Source organism: Aspergillus viridinutans, assembly GCF_018404265.1.
Source record: "Aspergillus viridinutans IFM 47045 DNA, scaffold_2, whole genome shotgun sequence".
Taxonomy (NCBI): domain Eukaryota; kingdom Fungi; phylum Ascomycota; class Eurotiomycetes; order Eurotiales; family Aspergillaceae; genus Aspergillus; species Aspergillus viridinutans.
Window position 1 is genome coordinate 886,750 of NW_025091218.1, and position 19,756 is coordinate 906,505.

The window sequence follows — 19,756 nt, forward strand, 5'->3', positions numbered from 1 at the left end:
CGCGCTACAAGTCGCATACTTACCTACGTATATGAATGTCCCTCGCTCATTTCTAGTAGCGACTTTCTCATCGCGATATCCCGCTGTCGTTGTTCTGTCTTTCTGTCGAAATATTTGTGGACACTGGATCTGAACCAGCCGCGTATGTTTTTGTCATACTACCTAGTTTCCTTTGTTCTTGTTTTCCACCCACATGGGGCGCGATAACGCTTCTAGATGGCGACTTTACTTTTCCTTTTGTGCGTATAGATGGTCATTCTGTTTCAATCCACATCTCAAGTCTTGCGGGTCGATTCTGCTACAAGGACCCATTCGTTCGTGTAGTTTAAATAAGTGACCTCGTGCTTGTGCCTAGAGACAGGACGCAGATTATGTCTATCGAAGAGGGACTTCGTAGGGAGGAGCAGAAGCCAATGAATTCTAGGTAGGACTGTTCCACCATTCCCGGGACATTGTTGGTCGAATGATCGTTATATTTACATGTATACAAGAGGAAGACGATGAAGTAGCTACCCACGCTATAAATGCTCGAAGTGGTAAAAGGAGAATAGAGTCGATTGACGAGACGTTCCCGCGGTTAGTCGGTCTTGGTTTCAGGCTCTATGGCTTCGCCTTCACCTTCTGACTGACCAGGCATTGGCTGAGACTCTCCAACGTTTGCATCGGTGGCGTTGGCGTCGTCGCCGGAAGGAGAGATAGGAGACGAGATCGCGGAGACTGCAGCAGGCTTTTCGTTCAAGTCTTCGGGGAAAATCTCCTTGAACAAGTCTGGGAGGAATCGCTCCAGGCGTTTCTTGGTTTCCGTCCAGATTGGTTCCTTGCTGGGATCTTGGGACGGCGGTACCAAGTGTCCGCCATCCGCCATGACTAGAAGAATGTTTTTGATACTTTCGGGAATAGCCTCCGCCTGTAGAAGATAGTTAGTGTATCCATTTCTTGATAGCTCAGGGAATGCAACTCCACGTACCAAGCTATCTCCCTGACCGCTGTTCATCATACGGTCAAGGATATCCAGAATCTTCAGCCAGAGGTCCAGCATGCCTTCCCGGTTCGGAAGCTGATCAAGATAGCGTAGGAAGATTTTGCAAACCAGTGTTGCTGCTTGAACGCGAGTTTCACTCATACCAAGTGGATCGGAATGGTAGACCTCGGGTTTCAGTAACAAGAGAATAAGTGGGAAGAGGACCTGGTCAAAGATAGCGGTCCATTCCTTGTCATCGGTCGAATCAATGTGAACAGAGAGAAGGCATCTTTGCAAAGTGGAAACCGCATGATGCCGGATATCCCGGCAAGGGTTAATGCACTGTGCGCTCAGAGACTGGAAAACGGGTGACCAGTAGGCTGACCAAGCTACGAGATTATCAAAGTTAACGGCCTGTTCTGCTCCGCCTAGACACGCTTCATACGTACCTTCACGCTCCTCAAGATGAGACTGCTTAATGAGGGTCGGAACCCGATTTGTCAGGTGATAGATGAGACCAACGGCTTTGACACCACGAGCAACAACCTCGTTCTCACTACGAGCTTTGCTTAGCTACTAGGTGAGGCATCGTTTCATTCGGGGAAAATAGACGAACCTTGGCTTTGATGGCTTGACACCCTTAGAGCGCCGAGATGCCGCATCCCTCTGTCGTTCTTCGATGTAACCCACCCTACCAGCGCTTATGAAATCATTCGCAAGACCGACAGCAGACTCATAGTTATCTGCGGTCACTATAGGAGGCACAGAATCAATGATTGTGCCAAGGAGCTCGAAAACTAAGGGGGCCGCCTCCGTGTGTTGGTGCAGTCTCTGCAGAATGGACCAGAAGTCGGGGGAGACAGTGAGCTCGTTTCTCAAGAGACCTGGTTCTGAGATGCACCGGGCTAGACCTTTGATTGTGGGGACAGCAACGCTTTCCAAAACATCCTGTTCGAAGCTGGATATGCCGTGGAGAATGACAGGCACACGCATGAAGGATTGGTCCTGGAAAATGTTAGTCAGGCCGGACATATATTGTCTAGGACAGATAGGGTAGGGTATGCGTACATGGCTCAGTCGCAATAAATTGAACAGATAGGAGACAATCCGGGATAGGGCCAGCGAGTGTAGATTCGTTGCATCTCTGATAAAGGCCTGCAACACGGTAGCCAGCCGTTCACCAAGGGACTCGATGGTTCCTTGGTCACGAAGGGTAAAAACCGTTGCCAATTCCAAATAATACATCATCTTGGGGTCATAGTTTGATTTCTGTGCAACGGCTCTGCCATTTGGCGATCTCGGGGAAGAAATGGGTCGTTCAGGTTTGACAACAATGACCGCTGGAGCACTCTCTTCAGGCAGCTCAGCCATTAATGACTCTACGACGAGAGTGATGGATGAGAGGGGAAGGGATCTATGTCAATGCTATTGTTGGTATCGCACATGAGCTGGGCAGACAAAGGGTAATGCACTTACTTAATGTTGAGCAGAACATCATTGATTGCGCATGCGGCCACGCAGTCAACCGTGCAAAGCGTATTGTCCAGCTCCTCATCTGATGGTTCTGGGGGATCATCGGCTGCATAGCTGGAGAGATAAGACGTGAAAGCCGACAAGAGTCCTGTCTCGCTACCGCGCGCATCGCGGTCTACAACCTGTGATGGGGGTTGCAGTGGGATCGAAGGGATCCCGAGTTCAGCAATCATATCACTCTCAAATGAAGGAATGAGCGAGTTGATGAAGAGGTTGCTGATGATTTGGAAAACATATTTCCAGCTTTGCCGAACAGCAGACTCGTTTCCTGCCAGAACCCGGAAAAGAACAACCGTGGCTAGCTGGGCTCTGAAGTCTCGCCCGAACTTGACGGCAAGCTCGCTGACCATCACGGTCTTCTGCCCAGCTTGGACCTCTGTGTTAAGGGCAGTGCTTGGCGGCTTCTCGGTGGCAAGAGTGCTAATGGACGCGAGACTGAAGATGGTGCGGTCGAATGCCTCGTTGATACCGTAACGCGCAGCAATCTGTGCGCATTGATCGAAGCCCATCACGACTCGAGAGTAAACTGCATCGTCTGAGGCGGACATGAAGACGTACGAAAGCGTTGCCATGACTGGTTTCCAAGTTGCTTCAAACATCTCCGAATCGTAAATGTTGGTCTCCCCAACTACCAGTTCTCCGGCAGACGAAGATTTGAGAAGAAGCTCGCGCCATGCATAATCAAAAGCGTGTTTATTCTCATGCTCATCGGGTAGAATGATCTCGTTTTGTTTGATTGAGTCGTAGATCTCTTGAAGGAATTCGGGAGCAAAGTCTTCTCCCGCATTGACTCCGCGCAGATTCCTTGCAAAACCAGTGCAAGTCATGCGATTCTGGGGCCTGATATTAGGATTGTAAGCATCTGTGTTAAGCATAATAATGCCGTATGTCAACACGAAGAGTGCATCCCTGTCTGCAACGCCCTCTGGATGGGCTTTCTGGACGAATTTGTCAGAAAATGTGGTCACAATCCGTTCAATGAGAGCAGATTCTCCAGGAAGACGGAAAGCACCGAGGAGGTCTCTCAGCGCATCGACGACAGTCTTGCCGGAGAAGTCAAACAGATCGACGAATGCGTCAAGGATTGCTTCATTGGATTTTTTAGATATGAACTCTCCAAGAACCTTCTTCGATATCCGAGTCGTTCCCTTCAGGAATCGCGCAACCAGAACGGGATCCTCCGGGTTTTCAATGATACCATGAGCTGCAAGATATGCAATTCCCGCCTTTGGATTTTCATTGAACTTTTGGGCGCCCTGTATGATGATCCTCTTCCTTTTGCGTTGGCTTTTGAGCATCTCCTTGGAGGGAAAGCCCTCGTATCGCGGCTCGTCTTCGAGACGATCGTATATGAATTGAACGTACCCCAACAGTGCATCCAGACACAATGGGGGCACATTGGTTGTGCTCCACGTCGCTGAATCGGGGAAGGCATTGCGAGAAAGTAGTCCAACCATGTCCTCACAGAGGTCTGCCCGATCTACTTCGCAATCATAGTTGACGAAAAGCTCCACCATGAAACTGGGAATACGTGCCAGCACGCCGATGCTCTCAACCATGGCTTCCCGAGTCTCTGGTCTCCTCGAGCCACCTTCCAGACCTAGTTTCTGTCTATCCTTGACGGGTACGGGCGTGGACCTGCCGCTGCTGGACTGTGAAGGAGGAGGTTTCACCAGCTTGGGTGCTTGCGGCACCCCATCATATAGGGCCGGATCGATGCCAGGTTCTCTCGGGATCTCTACGCGAGGATGAAGACAAGCAACCAGGTAGGACAAGTACAACTCCTGCTGTAGCTTGAGGACGGACCGGCAGGTTAAAAGGAGAGTGCCAGCAACCCTGAGCGACCCACTGAGAATGGCCAAATTTTCCGAGCGAACCAACTGGAACAGGTGCCGGCAAAGATCGTCTTTCGCCAGTGCGGCCAAGCTAGGATGTTTGGCAATGGAAGGGCCTGCGACTTCCAGAGCCACATCTATGATCCGCAATGCCATTACCCTCATGGGATCGGTATGTTGTCGGTTATGTGGATCGAGCAGGTCGATGAGGACACGGAATAATTCCCGGATAGAAGGCAAGGAATACGGCTCGACCTCCTTCCCGAGATCGTCTTCTGGGTCCGGAGGAGCGGCGACAGCATTCCCACTGGCAGCTTGATCGGACGGCTCATCCCCGCCGGCGCGCTCTCGTTCCGGTCCCGCGGTGTCAGAGCCCATGGCGGAAGCATGTTGGGAGGTTACGGTGTTCCCATCAACAGATGGATCCATCTTAAGGCCCGTCTGTTCGGCATTGTTCCCGGCTGCGGTCAAAGAGCCCGAATCGACCGACTCCGTGACGTCCAGCTGCGACAACCGTGAAAAGATCACTTGGCACATATTGACCATGGCCATTTCCGCGGAACGCCGCAGCACTTCCGAGAGACGCACTTGACAGCACATGCTAAGACCAGTTTCCATCATTTCACAGACACTTTCATCGCCAAGCAGCTCTCCCTCCGGTCGGGATAGCATTCCCTCCATCAGTTTGAGGATCCTCAACAGAACAATCTCATCCGCAGCGGAGTCACTGGCCTCGAAACGACAGTGGGTTATGGCGGCCGACAAAAGCTGCATGGCCATGGAAATCCTAGGGGAGTCGCGGTTAATGATGTTATAAGCGAAGAACTTGGTGATAGCGATCAGGGCGAGGGAGGTGATCGAGGCCGAGGTTGAGGACGACCGGATGACTTGCAGGAAGGGGTGCAGGAGTGCCGGTGTATCGAAGGTCCGAATGTCTTTGCAGTCCTTTAGGTCGCTCCGTAACCGTGTGAACGCGGAGATCAGAGGGTTATCTTGCATGCTCTTGCCTTTCTTGCCCCTCAGGCCCCATCGATTGGCCAAAGCATGATCGTCATCCATGACAGACAGTCTCGAACGAGGACGGGGAGAGGCCGCGCCATTGCGGGGGCTCGGAGGGGCAGATGTATCTTTCTCATAGACCCGGGAGGAAGCATTTCCTCCGAGAATGGCGGCAACTGATGAATGAGCCCAGCGGGCATGTTTGCGCATGGACGAGGTGACGGTGATGCATTCTGTTGTCACCAGAGCCACTGGATCAACAGCGATGGACAGGGAGGACGTTGACATGACGGAGAAGGGGAGGAAGGAGCTCTAGGGAGGTTGCTCAATCACAGAGCAATCTCATACCATAGCCTGTCACTCTGAAATAAGACAGAGGTGGGGGATTAGAGCAGCACAAGTAGCGTCGGAGTCGAAGAGGAACGCAACAGCTGTTCTTCTCCAGCCTTTGGATAGCTTACCAAATCGGGTTTAGGGATTAGAGCAAGTTGCAGTGAGTATGACTGTTACGGTATGTAACGATACATGAGGAAGAACCCGTAAGATACCTAGGTACCTTAGATACGGTAACGAATGTATTTTACCGCTAGTTACCAGCAATACCAGGGCAGTTATCCATGAGGCTGATCAGTTCCCAGGTAGGTCTCAGAAGTCTTTCTCAGTAGCTTGATCAGTCAATGACCTCAATAATAAATGCAAGGAGGTCAAAGTGATGGATCTGATGTTGCTGATGCTGGCCCAACTGTCAGGGAAACCTTTTAAGGGGTCTGTCTCATGGTAAGTGGGAACTCTGCATGTGCATCCCTGATCAAATAAATCATCCTTACATAGAGCCGAACTATCTAGAAGATTGACGAGAGATGAAACAAAAGATCTCTCTCCTCTGTTACATAGATACTCCATAGTCTGGAGGGATCTTTTAGATCGATCTGCAGTACTACCGTTGAAGATGTTTGAGCCTCAAAAGACGATAACCTGGTAAGGAGCTGGAAGGAGTCAGGTTACTCCGTAGTCCGTACCTTGGAAATATTCTCCCCGATGGGGCGTCAGTTCTCCACTTGCAGTCTACTTTTAGGTTACTACTTATCGATTGATACCATTGTTTTTGGATCAGTTTCAGATTCCCTTGCAGACACTGATATACAGTCAGTCATAGGAGGATCAGAGCTGACAGTCTAGGAGAATTGTTTACTTACTGACTGGCAGGTGCTTGTGGACAACCTCACGTGTCATCAGCTGCAAAGCATGTATTCAGAAAGTAAGCGAGTAGATGGGTGCTTATATCAGATGTAGGTATAGATAGCTACCAGCATAACTGGCCAGCCTCCCGCGCGCTTAGAATAGCTGATTGTGCCAGATAACATATGTTAGTTTGTTACTCAATCAAGTACGTCCCATAGATCTGATCTCATGAATCTCCTTACACATTAATTCCCCTCTTTTCCCCTCACTACCGTCTTTACAACCTGTAAATCATCATCGTCATCTTCTTCTTTTGAACGATCTACTTGCAGGCTGATATCACCCTAATGGACTTCAGCATCAGACTGAGTCAACTATCGCATCTCAGTTGATCATCGCTCTCGGACAAGCCACATTCATCCATCTGCAGTGCCTGCATTCAATCGTCCAACCAAATCCAAGTCAACAACTCATCGCTTGTCTTGACCACTTTTTCTTCTTGTTTTGTTAGATAACTCCACCCATCAGCATCACCATTATTATTATTATCATTATTGCTATTATTATTATCATCTGATCCTTCTTAATTCTTCTTCTAAAGAAAGTTTGCGCCGTCGGGGGAATCCATTGCCAGTTAGCGATTTACTTCCCCACCCTCCTCCCTCCTCTTCTCCTCTCCTCTCCTCTCTCCCTCCACTCCTCCACCTTCTCTTGACCTTTCTTCTCATGGAGGGGATTCCTTCTTGGTCTCCTCGTTGGATCATTTGAGGACGATCATTCGTTCATTTACTTATTCTTTTTACTTTCGTTTCTTTCCTTGTGTCGTTTGAGCATAGTAATATCCTCCCGCCTTTAATTTGGTCGCATCACAGTACCCCGTGTAACTGTTGTTGTTATTGTCACTCTTTCTTGACATATTGTCTTTCATTATCTCTTTTTTACTTAATCATTCTTAATACTTTCTTTTTTCGATAGATCTCTCCTTCTTTGGTCGTTCCAGCTCTTTCCTTATTTGTTTCACTCGTTGCGCGCCAATTGCTCCTTCCTCGAAATTGCCCGCTATGGCGACCGTGTCGAGCGCCCTGTCGGACCTGCCTTTGGAGCAGCTCACCCTCTACCAGGCCTCCGATCCCTCTCTGTCTTTGATCTTCGTCTTCTACGGTCCCGTTACAACCGCAAATGCCACCGTGAGCAGTTCGCGCATTCAGGCGCATATCTTGACCCCCGCTGGTTTTCAGAGCTATCCTCGGATCACCGTCTCCCCCGCTGCTCCGTTATATGCGGCCGTCAACCACCTACCCCGCGAGAGACAAGGCGACGAGGTTTGTCGCGGTCTTGCTGTCAGCATGTTGAAATATTTTGCCGAGTTGTCCGAACCGGCCAAGGAGTGCTTGGAAACAATGGCTCGTGCGGGGAGGCCTGGTGGAAAGATTCCCAAGTTGTTTGACGAAATGCATGCGGCGGATCTTGCGAATCGGATGACCAAAGTGGAACAATCGTCCGACCTTATACGCGACATTCGCGGTGCTTTTCAGGAGCGCAAGGTTCCGTGGGTGGATATTGATGTAGTGTTCCCTGCGGGAACAATACAGCCCCCTCACAGGCCGGAGGATGACGGTATTGACGAAGCTTTGGAGATAGAGGACAACCATGATCTACAATATGGCCAATATTCGGCTCTCATCCGAGCTCTCGGAGCGCCGATGTTCCTACCGACATCAAGACTGAAACGAGCGCCCTCCCAACCGACCAATCTCAGCAAATCTAGGCTCTTCACCAGAAGTCAGAAGGAGTCTCTCCGTCTGACTATGTGCGAGCTTGTCGACACGGAAGAGCGATATGTGAGCAAGTTGTACAATCTTGTGCGCGAGATAGCCGAAGAATTCCGATTGAAGGCCCAAGGCAGAGGAGCGTCCAGCACCAGTCCCGACGAAGCCTCTCTGGCCGCACTTTTCCCTCCCTGTCTCAATGAGATACTCGACGTCAATCTGGGGTTTTTGGAAGTCATTCGCAATGTCCTGGAGGAAACAGAAAGGGATGCGATAGCCGATATTGGAGACGACACCGAGCTTCCGTCGTCCATGTCGCATAGAACGTCGTCAAGGGAAGGAAAGGACCCGATTGGTGCTGTCGCATTTGCGAATGCGCTTCTCGAATGGTTTCCGCAGTTCTCACAACCCTACGCGGACTATATGCGAGCTCACACAGGCTTTACACAGACACTCAACTCATTTATGAGGGATAAGAACTCGAGCTTTTCCAAGAGAGTTGTTGAGACTGGAGAGCAACGGTTACGTTCGTTGCTGATGGAGCCTGTTCAGCGCCTGCCTCGTTACAGCCTTCTGATTGACACCATGACCAGCAGTCTTCCCCTGATCCATCCCGCCGTCAGGCCCCTCCTGAAGGCTCGAGATATTATCAAGGATATCTGCTCACTTGACGATCCCTCGTCCACAAATCACGACCAGAGCTTCCGACGATTGAAAGAGCTGGTGGATGGTTGGCCGGCAACAATACTGCCGGCCGGCCGCTTGATCACAGCCGTCGACTTCAACGAGCTATCGCCTCCATACCATATCGATCCTTCATCTCCAAACCAAAATCCGGGGATCATGTTGATCTATAAGAACTGCCTGGTTCTCTTAGCGAAAGCTCTAGGAAGCAGAACAACTGCGCGCGGCTTACTTGCAGATCTCGACGGAGCCGCATCAGGACCCAGTGGCCCCTCTGCCCTGCAGAGCTCAGGTGAGGTCAAGGTTGCGCAGGTATACGACCTGCAAACCGTACGCTCAATGCAGTCTACGTGCGGGAGAATACTTTTCCTCGCGCCTACATCGGCCAAAGCAAGACCAAATCAGAATACCACAGTGGATCTGTTCGCTTTGGAATTAACTGGGATGTATGAGGGGCGGGCGAGCCGGCTTATCGAAGAAGTGGTGAAGGCGAAGATTGAAGGCCGGTTTTCTGAGAGCGAGCGGGAGAACGGTAAATGGACCCTGAGGAGCCCCACGGGGACCGTCGGGAATATAGGCATTCTGGCTTGTGTGCTCGAAGAGGAAAAGGATAATGTCTTGGCTCGGAGTGGCCTGTCCAAGATTCGGATTGTCTTTGACACTCCGAGGGCGATTTCCAGTAAGGCATTGAACACTTCAGATTTGGAGGTGGTCATCTCGGTTTCCTCTGCAAGTGAGGACCAATATCGTGTCGATGTAGACTGCATTGTCGGGGTTGCCTCCTCGGATATTGTTACAGTGGATAGCTTTGTTCCTGTGCTTTCCAAACGCCGTAAGTTCTCGTCCTCTTATGAACTGATGGCCTGTAGCGCTGACGGAGTACAGTCCTGAATGTCCTTCTGCCTCTGCATGGTCCTCGAAATCGGACGATGACGGAATCAGTGATTCATTCAAATTTTGATATACTTCGCTACCTGGCTGGGCATCTCATCACTCAATTCAAGGCGCCTCGCGGATTTCGTCCTCCTTCGCCTACCAAACTCCTCTCGAGTCTCCTAGGTGGGGGCCAGTCGAAAGACGCCAGGGACAGTAGCACTACAGGCTCGAAAGGCCCCAGTTCTGCAACTCTGCTTGGTGAATTCCCGAAAATGCCACCTCCAAGAGCCAATCTCACTCGATCCAATACGCTACCCTCGATCTTCCCTGGAAAGGAAGAAACCCCCATCAAAATCTCCGTGGTTGGGACAGCTCCTTCCAAGGGACCAGATAGTCCGTTCAGTTTGTTGGAACAAACATTTACGGCCTACGCCCTTGCACTTCAGTCTCGCAGCGGCAATATTGTTGGACGAAGTCTGCGTGCAAGGGAAAATGTCGACAGGTCATCAGTCAATGAGTTGTATAATGTACTTCTAGAAGACCCCGGGAAGATTCAAGCTGCAGCTGAAGTGCCTGTTGACACATTATTTGTCGCGTTCGAAACATTTATGGCAAATGCATGGAAGGAACACATGGGCTCAGTGATAGAATCCGGCGCTTTGAAGCTCATTCAGAGTCAATTTGATACCATGTTTCCTCGCGACTTTGAGGAAAATTTTCGGAAATTTCTCACGGAGATCAGTCCTCAGAACCGGCGTGCGCTGGCGTCTCTGGTGCGGTTGCTGGCCGAGTTGCTCGATGCGTCTGGAAACGACGGCGATCGAGGTGCCCTGACTGCGGCCTTCGCCGAAATTCTGACGGTCGAAGGGGACCCCATGCAGCACATATCTCTTTTAGACCGACTTGTGGACGATTTTGACAATCTCTTCGACGAGTTCATTCCCAGCGGCGCATCGCTGGATGGGATCTTAAGCAGCGATCAAACCAAACCAAGTGCGCGAGACGCAGGGTCTATTAGCTCGAATGCGTCCTCGTTCCGGAAACGTTTCGGCTTCAGCCTGCATCGAGAGGGTTCCAAGAATGAAGGAGAAAGCAAGGTCTCGTCAATTCTGAGGACTCTCAGCAAGAGCAAAAATTCTGGCGACTCGGAACCCAATACCCCTCGAGGCTCGTTGCTGCGTTCCAAATCGATCGACGTGGACGCTGGGCTTGGTCTGCTGTTACGACCAGGCTCGCGCGACTTTCCCAGTGCAGCCTCATCGCAAGAACACCTCCGACGACCAGGTAGCTCTCAAGGGCAGCCCCCATCTCTATCCTCAATCCGAGGAATCTCAACGAACGGAGTAGTCAAGGTTCGGAGAAGGAGAAGGAGCTCCTTATCCGATCTGAGGCCCGGGACGGCATCCACGGACACGTCTGCTGTATCGCCTAGCCAGGATCCGCGGCCTGCCACTCCTGTATCATCAACCAATCGTTCCGAAACCGAATTGGCGACCCCAACTACACAGCCCAGACCACAGACAAGTCACGGCACAGATTCTACGAACAGAAGCACGTCGCCCGCCAAAATCAACTCCCCTTCTCGACTGGCATCGCCAAGCCGACGATCACCGACACGTCCAGTTACCCCAAGCCGCAAAGAGAACATTGACCCAACTTTGAGTCGAACGGACCGACCTCCAAGAAAGAAAAGCGACCTTGCTGTTTCTCCCACTCAAGAGCAAAAGAGAAGATCGCGGACACTCAGCATACCATCATCACGAAATGTTGGGCTCAAGGAGCGCCCAGCGCTGGTTAACGGATCTGACCCCAGACGCCTGCAAAATTTGGCCTCTTCACAAAGAACCCCAAAGCTGCGCATGCAGAGCCCACAAAAGGTATGGTCCCCAGACTTCCCTCTGCTGTTCGGCCGACTATCATTCTGTCTCTCTGATCTTTCTTCATTGTCATCATCTGCCGAGAGGACTTTTGCCTAACATATCTACAGCTTCGAGATCGTCTCCAAAGCGAGAAGAGGCTACAACATTCTGCACAATTGGGGCTCAAAGAGGAATTGGCTTTGATTGGCGAGGAACTGCAAGCTTTGAACATCGCAGCACCGCAACAATTGAAGAATGCAGGACAGAATCCTGGGTCGTTAGACGCACCATCTCTGTCGACAGCTGCTGATTCAGCTCTTCTCAACCATATTGGCAATCTAGAGTCGAAGTTTGAAGTGCTTTCGCAGGAGTTGAATAGCCGCACTGCTGCAATCGAGAGAGATCTGGAATCGTCTCTTGTTGTTAGCGAGAAGCGAGCAAAGAAATTAGATGAGCTGTACCGGGAGGCTAGCGCGGAGAATGAGGCTCTGTATGATCGTTTCAATCTGGAGCTGGGAAAGATTGTGCGAGATGTTCGATCTGGAAGCGTGGAAGAGGCCCTCCGGACACAATTATCCGAGGCATTGGAGGAGATTGGAAGGCTCAAGAAGGAGAACTTTAGGTTGAAAAGGGAAGTTGGCGGACTACGTGCACAACAAGCAGCAGTGGCCTTGTTAAAGGCGAGCGAATGAACGATGGAACATTTACGAGACATTTTCAATGCCGGCCCAAGGTGACCTGTGGCTGGCCACTTCCCAAGGCTTTGGCGTCGAGCTATCTTTCCTTCTTCTACTCGGCACAAAATCATTTCTTTGCCATGGACATGATCTCATGCATCTTACTGGAAAGCGATCATTCTCGGTTCGTATTTTCTCTTTTAGATCACCTTTTCTCTACGCATGGCGTCAAGGCAACCTTGTTGAACGAACCCAGGCGCTGTGCCTGCTCCGGAGAATATCATGATTTTTATGGAGGGACTCCACCTCGGTCCTATCTATGATTCCGTCTTCTTGAATCACACGTGTCTCGTCAGACTGACAGGCTTTTCTTTCTGGTGGGCCACCATGTTTATGCACTCCTTGCACTAGTGCTGGTGCACCCTGCTTCAGCAACCATCGTTAACCCAGCTGCACGGAGAATATCCCATCTAATATGCCTAATATAGCCTTCCGTGGTTTCCTCTCACCCATCCTCCGAGTAGGTAACGCTACCTTAAACGTGACTCTATGTATGTGTATAGTCCAGATAGCAAGATTTCATAACCAACCCATCAATTTGAGAGGATCCTGATCGATCATCTTGTACATCCATTGCCAACGTACGGTCCAAGGCATTGAAGTCTGAAGTAGACTTTGCGCTTGAGAAGCGGAAAGTAACCTGTAAGATAATGTGGGAAGCGCCAGCGGCACTTGGTGTGCGTTGCCACCAGAGTTCTTTTGAACAACCAGCACAGGAACGGTGAAGCGAGCTTGCCCCGGAGCTTCGAGCGCCAGGCGCTTCAGCAGCGCTGCCAAAGCCGGATGCTGATGCTTCTTCCCGCGACCCTGTCCATCGGCCATGCCCCGGATGGCCTGCAAATCGGACTGCCGCAGCGACCGCACAACCAGCGACAGCCCTTCCGCGTCATAGCACCGACGGACCCCATCGAGCTCGGACTGCGTGTATTGCGCACTCATGTCGGAGTCTCGTTCTCCCTTGTCCGGGACCACGGCGGCCCGCACCCAGTACCGATTATCCCACAGCTTCCAGGGCGAGTAGATGTCCTCTGATTCCCGGTCGGGGAGTTCAAGGGCTAGTGAGGGGGCGCGGTTGCGCATGTATGGTTGGCGAGTGAGGAGCCATGTATTTTCGTTTTCGGTATGGTTGGTCTGATTGGGGGTAGAGGTGGACGTGGGTTGGAAAGGGTGGAACATGATGCCGCCCAGTGTGAAGGGGAGACGGTTCGTTGGGGTTGATGACGAGGACGAGGAGGGAAATACTTCTGCGGTGAACTTCTCGAAGCTAGGGAGGGGAAAGTGGTTGTGCGGGTGTGGGGAGATGAGTTCTGTGATGCGGCGGAGGGTGAGAGATTGGACCTGGGCTTGGAAGTGAGGGGAACGGATTTGTTCTGGCTGCGGCTGCGGCTGCGTCTGCGAGGTGGGGAATCGGATGAGCATTGTCCCTGTGCTTGGGTTGAAGTCTAGGAGGCGGCATTGCGATAGTAGGTTGTTGGAGTGGGCGATGGCGTCTTCGATTAGGGCGTGGCTTGATTTGATGAGGGAGAGAATGGAAGGGGCCCGTAGGGCGCGCGGGAGGAGTGGGGTGGAAGACGAGGACAGGAGGCTGCGGATGGCGTTGCGCGCGGTGAGGGTTGGATCGAAGTTTGTCGGGTCTGAGACGTAGGGGACGCGGTGTTGGTGGCAGGTTGCGAGGAGGGAGGCCTTAGGGAAGGCCAGGAGGGGCCGGCAGAGGAGGATGCCGCCAGTGGCCATGGGGAACCCCGGTTGCTTGTCCTCGTCCTTGTCAGGGACTACCGATGTGGTCGTGTTCCCGACGAGAGCAGAGGGTGCGCCTGCTCGGTCGTCGCGAGGCAGGAGCACCGCCGAGGAGCCACTCTCCGAGACGCCGTAGAGACCATGACACTCTGGGATCCGGGCGATGGGTGGGATACCGGCCAGGCCGGCACCTCGAGCGCCAGAACATAGTCTCCAGAGGGTCGTCTCGACGTTGTCATCCTGGTGATGGCCCATGAGGAGGGCGCTGATGCATCTGTCTCGGCAGGCTATGCCGAGGGCCTGGAAGCGCAGACGTCGGGCATGGGTCTCGAACGCGGAGACGTTGGTGCCCTGTGGCCAGTCGAGCTCGAGAATTTGTGCTTGCAGGCCTGTGTGGCTGTTAGTCCATCGCTTGTTCGCAGGATCGTCATCTGGCTTACCGATATCTCTCAGCCATGTAGCTACAGTTCGAGCTTCCCGGCTGCTCTCCTCTCGGGCTTTGTGGTCGACGACGAAGGCTGTGACGGTCAACTCGTCCACGAGGTTCTGTTCTTGTAGTTGTTTACAGAGGAAGGCCAGAGCCATAGAGTCTGCGCCGCCGCTGACGGCCAAACCTGTTAGACAATTAGAACACAACTCGGCGGCCGTGATTATCCAGCGAGGATGCAAACTGACATACCCAGGTTACGAGGGATACGGCGATTGGCCTGTCGTCCGCCCCAGGAGAGACGCGACTCGCTCCATGCTCGCTGAAAATGCTCCAGGAACTGGGAGGCTGTGATTGCTTTGTGAGAAAGTTGTCTGGAGAGACATGATGCAGCCATTTATCATTCTGGCTAAACTTAAGGATGATGTGTGTTGTTGATGTTGATGGAAAAGATGGATGACGGAGTGAGAAAGTAGTGGTGGTTCTTGGCGTCGGCGGACGAAATATATCTGGTTGCTTTGTGGGCATTGAAGACCTCTACGCTTGACAACATCAACAGGAATCAGATCAATTCGCTTAATTTTTGTAATCGCTAATCACATTGATCAAGTACATGGTTCTACACGTCTGGAGCAGGCCATTCCCACAATAGCTGGCCCAGAAGAGGCCACGAAGGGTAGCAAAGACAGATCCCAAACTCCGGGTGTGCAATATGGACACAGAGAATAATATGACAGAGAAGGTTAAAGAGAAGAAAGTCGATGCACGGCTCTCGGCCTTAACGCCTCATAAGCTTCCGTCCTAAACGGCACGACCAGTCGTAGAGTTCACGAGTTTTGGATAGACACAGAAGCAGATCCCGACGCTGTCTGAGAATGGACACTGCTGGGCTGAGCACTTTCTTCATCCCCGTTTGCCATGCCAGCTGTTTCCGACAGATGTGGCGTATTCGTTGCGTCGGCCGACTGGCTTCCTTGGTCGCCTTCTCTGCCTGACCCAGGCATTGGTATCTCTTTCTTTCCATTGGCTCTGTAGTATAAAATCATGTCGCCGGACGATCTCCAGATGTGAGCGCGGATGGTTGCCAGAGTCATATTGGGCGGGATGAGCTGGTTCAAGTTAGCAAAACAGTACGAGGTGGTCTGGCGTCAACATGTACACACCATCTTCTGGCAGTAGAGCTCCAGATACTCTTCCGGCTTCAGTGCGCCTTCCTGCGCGTCTTCGGAGTATGAAGGGTCAATTCTTTCCGCCACGTAAGCGAGAATCTTCTTCGCACGCAGCATCCGGTTCGCATTCAAACGAGAATTGTTGACACCGTTACCATTAGGAACCGACCTACAGTAGTTACACCGTTAGCATAATACAATAGACCAACGGAGGTTTTGTACATACGGGTCCGGCTTGGATACAGGCGGCAGCAGGTCGTCATAAGGCTTCAGCATAAAGGCGATCTTGACGGGTTCCTTGACAGGTACTTGGTTCTACCAAGAATTAGCGATATTCATAATCCGAATCACCGAAGATATGTCACCTTCAAAAGCAGTTCGGCCAGCCACATGGGTATCGACTTCTCAAGCCTGTCAATCTCCTGGCCGATACTACCGACACTGCCTCTGTAGAGATCCGAGGCCACAGCGGTATCTCCCGATTCCTCCTGAATGAAAACGGCAGTACGAGGTGGGATATCTAGCATTGGGGTCTCGTTATCAGGACTTGGCGTGATGGCTGACACGAGCTCCTGCCCCGGATTCGCCGCGAGAAATTCATCATATTCGTGACGGATTTTCTCGATGAAACCGCTCAGATTGCTATCAAAAACTTTCTCTTCTTTGACTGCCGAGGGTTCTTCCGGTTCCTCCACCTTCTCCTCCTGCACCTGAGGCTTGACCTCGGAGGAAGTCCTGCCCAACTTCTTGGGGAATTCCATCCGGAATTTCTTCCCAAAGATCGATCCAGTTCTCTTCCTCTCTTCTTTATCAGGCTCGGCGGGCGATTGAGGCAGTGCGGTTGGAGTAGGATCTCCCGGCGTCGTCGCATCCACCGCATTTGAGCCTTGGTGTCTCGGGGAGGAGAAGTAATCGGATTTGTCAGACATGGAATTCCTCACTACATCGGCATGAGGCGATGCGAGATGGTCACCGAAATCACCCGGCGACGTGCCGAAGTGATTGTTGTGAGTATTGAGCATGGAAGACGTCAGCGAACCTGGAGTAGTGGCAAGATGAATTCCGAAACCGGGCGTCGTAGGGCTTCCAAATGATTCATTTCCAGGGCGCATGTGGAGAGAAGACGGATCATATGGGATCTGTATTCCTAGATTCTTTGCATTCGATGATGGAATGTCCATCGGTGCCGTGACACTTGACATGGTCTGCCTGGCCAACTCTTCAGCCCTTGCAATGGCTGACGCACGGTACTGCTCATCTCGCTTGATCTCTTCATCCACCAGGGGAGCAAAAAGCCAACGGAGAACCCATTTCCCAAGATTTACTGTTTAAGGTCAGTAAGATCAGACAAGAGAAAAGGGCAATCGAAGATTCGAGGGTCAGGAAAGGAAAGTCACCCACTTCTTTGATCTTCCCGGATCTGTGAGTAATCATGGAGGTCGGCCTCGTCCGCGTAGACCTCGGCGTCAAAGCAGCGATTGAGCTCCAGGATGACAGATAATCGACCTGTCCTAATGTCAATCGTGCACCAGTGAGCGATGCTCTCTGTAGTATTGATCTCCGACGCGACATCGTCCATATGGCGCTTGCCGAACGATTGTATGGGTTTGCACTGCAAGGGTCAGAAGAAGCCTTGTCGGGTAGATGGCGAGAGATTACCTTCAAAAGATCCCAAAGAACGACCTCACCGGCGGAATCTTGCGTAAGCGTGCGCTTTCTGTCACTCAACATGAAATGCTTGATCAGACCATGTTGGCCCTCTATCGTCTCTTCGGGTAGCGAGTACACTGGTAGATTGAGATCCAGATCGTCGTCCAGGTCCGGATCGGGTGAGCGCTGCTGTCCGTTCGTCGGCAAGCCCTCGGATGTACCTGCTGGGACTCGTGACTTGGGGAATGTGGATGTGCTTGACAGCAGTAGAATTGACTCATATGGTATCTTTGTCCGCCGACCTTTCTGGGCCAACGACTCCTCGGGCTTGGCTGCTTGAGAGCCTGCGGGGCCCCTTGACGAGGGAGACTCAATCTCAGCAGTGGTATCAATATCATACCAGCGGTTAATACTGGACTTGGGGGTGGCAGTCCAGATGTAGTCACCGGCAGCGACCACATTGACGACGCCGTCGTTTTCTTGCAACGCTGCGACACAGATGCCCTGATCCACGTCCGAGCAGTGCCTTGTATCTGTCTTGGCAACCAAGCCAGAACGGTCGCTCGAATAGAAGACCGACAGCTGTGGATGACTGGAGTAGAGCGACCAGACGCTGTCGTTGTGCATCGTCAGGGTGTGCATGCATCTTCCTGCTGTGAGAGACCAGATCTTAATCGTTTGATCCGAAGAGGCAGTCATGATCCTATCTCCGTCGCGAGTGATCAAGATGTCTCGAATGTTGTCTGTATGGCCCACGAATTTGGTGATCGGCTTTCCAGATTTCGGATCCCAGACTCTGACCACGCTCTCTGGGCCGCCGCTGGCGAGGACCGACGAGACTGCCCCCAGAGCATAAACAGAACCCTTGGCCGTGCTCTCGCCTCCGCAAGCATCGATGCTGAGAACCTCGCCGCCACCATTCAGATCCCACAGGTAAAGCTTATGATCGAGTCCCCCCGAGGCCACCCAACTTGAGTGACCTCCGGGCGTCGCAAGGGCCTTGACATAATCTGCATGTTTGCCGATGGGTGATGGCAGCTCGGTGGATTCCGAGTGTGGTCGCCAGAGCCTCACGGTGGTATCGGATGAAGCCGAAACGAGGGCCGAATTATTCTGCGTTAAGACGATGTCATTGATCCAATGGCTGTGGGCTTGCACTTGATGTCTGAAAGTAGTCGGTCCTGACTTTTGAGTGCCTGGAGCTGGAGAGGCCTTGGATGCGGAGAGGGGGAGATTGAGATCCCATGAGCAGATCACTCCATCGCGGCCAGCGGAATATCTTAGAGGACGGCAGTCAGCTACTGTAGCGTACAAAATAATCCAACAGGAACTTTCGAATAAATTATCATAGGCAGTAGGTAGGGACGGGCTCACAGGATAGAATTGTCTTCATCAACGGTCAAGCTATTTACTCCGAGTCGGTGACCACCCGGCGCATCAGGCAGAGGGAGCACTAAACAGCCGCAGTTAGATAAGCCGTGGGGGGTCGCAATGCGACAGGCCAGAGGGTAGACAGGTAGGATGAGGAAAAGAACATACCATAAGTGACCCTCTGATGACTTGGTTTCCGTGCCATGCAGCAGGGATACAGACCGATGCACTAGAAGGAGGATGGAAGGCAAGGAGAAACGCTGCGGAGACGGGGAGATGATGCGGATTGCGGAGTGGTTAGTGGTGATCCGCCGGACAGCTCGGGGGACGATCACACAAGGAGCGCAGAGAATGTGGGGTTACTAAGGGTGATGCATCTAAGGGCATAGATGACGATATTAACAGTGACACAGAAAGAGTGAAGATTAGATTAATGGTTAAAGTAGCCCAATCCAAAGACCGAAAGAGAGAGATATAGGAGGGAGGAGAAGAGGAGCAAACTAAGGCCAGAGAAAGGTGAGGAGAGAAGAGGAGAAGGCGGGATAGCAAGAAAGTGTTAAATTGTCCCCAGGCATGATATTGTCTGTGCAGTAAGCTCCAGAACGCTAAGTCTCCATAGACAGATAATAGCCTAATTCTACAACGGCCTCTCATAACACATCAGGAACAGATAGATATATTCTACCTCGTAGACTATACATCAGCGTTGTTGTTTCACCATATGTTCGAGTCTATCCAGGGCCGATGTTTCAGTCTCAGTCTCGAGTCCTGTGGCCGTGTAACCTTTGTTCAACAATCAACTGGCTTGGCTAGAGATCAGCCACGAGGTGGACACTCATCTCCAAGACAGTGACAACAACTGTCATGATGACTAGAGCACATAGTCTCCAACTTGGTATCCACCCTGATATCATCTGGATGGCGCTGTGTAACTCTCACTGCTAAATTCTATACAACAAAACACATC

The 19,756-nt window shown here is 51.7% G+C and overlaps 4 protein-coding genes across 4 annotated transcripts; 1 reads left to right on the forward strand and 3 right to left on the reverse strand.

Annotated features, from left to right (window-relative positions):
- Window positions 1-577: 577 nt before the first annotated feature.
- On the reverse strand, window positions 578-5,616 carry Aspvir_003918 (Sec7 domain-containing protein; the record flags this gene model as incomplete). Its single annotated transcript, XM_043267156.1, has 5 exons — window positions 578-907; window positions 968-1,517; window positions 1,578-1,966; window positions 2,030-2,375; window positions 2,438-5,616. 5 exons carry the CDS (start codon window positions 5,614-5,616, stop codon window positions 578-580), a joined length of 4,794 nt encoding a protein of 1,597 aa, XP_043123091.1.
- A 1,955-nt stretch (window positions 5,617-7,571) lies between these two features.
- Window positions 7,572-12,390, forward strand: Aspvir_003919 (putative Rho guanyl nucleotide exchange factor; the record flags this gene model as incomplete). Its single annotated transcript, XM_043267157.1, has 3 exons — window positions 7,572-9,795; window positions 9,849-11,716; window positions 11,827-12,390. 3 exons carry the CDS (start codon window positions 7,572-7,574, stop codon window positions 12,388-12,390), a joined length of 4,656 nt encoding a protein of 1,551 aa, XP_043123092.1.
- A 564-nt stretch (window positions 12,391-12,954) lies between these two features.
- Window positions 12,955-14,996, reverse strand: Aspvir_003920 (tRNA lysidine(34) synthetase; the record flags this gene model as incomplete). Its single annotated transcript, XM_043267158.1, has 3 exons — window positions 12,955-14,561; window positions 14,613-14,786; window positions 14,852-14,996. 3 exons carry the CDS (start codon window positions 14,994-14,996, stop codon window positions 12,955-12,957), a joined length of 1,926 nt encoding a protein of 641 aa, XP_043123093.1.
- Window positions 14,997-15,426: 430 nt separating this feature from the next.
- Aspvir_003921 (WD repeat protein) lies at window positions 15,427-18,994 on the reverse strand (the record flags this gene model as incomplete). Its single annotated transcript, XM_043267159.1, has 8 exons — window positions 15,427-15,708; window positions 15,763-15,937; window positions 15,995-16,083; window positions 16,134-17,092; window positions 17,170-17,380; window positions 17,428-18,697; window positions 18,793-18,871; window positions 18,958-18,994. 8 exons carry the CDS (start codon window positions 18,992-18,994, stop codon window positions 15,427-15,429), a joined length of 3,102 nt encoding a protein of 1,033 aa, XP_043123094.1.
- Between the last annotated feature and the right edge of the window lie 762 nt (window positions 18,995-19,756).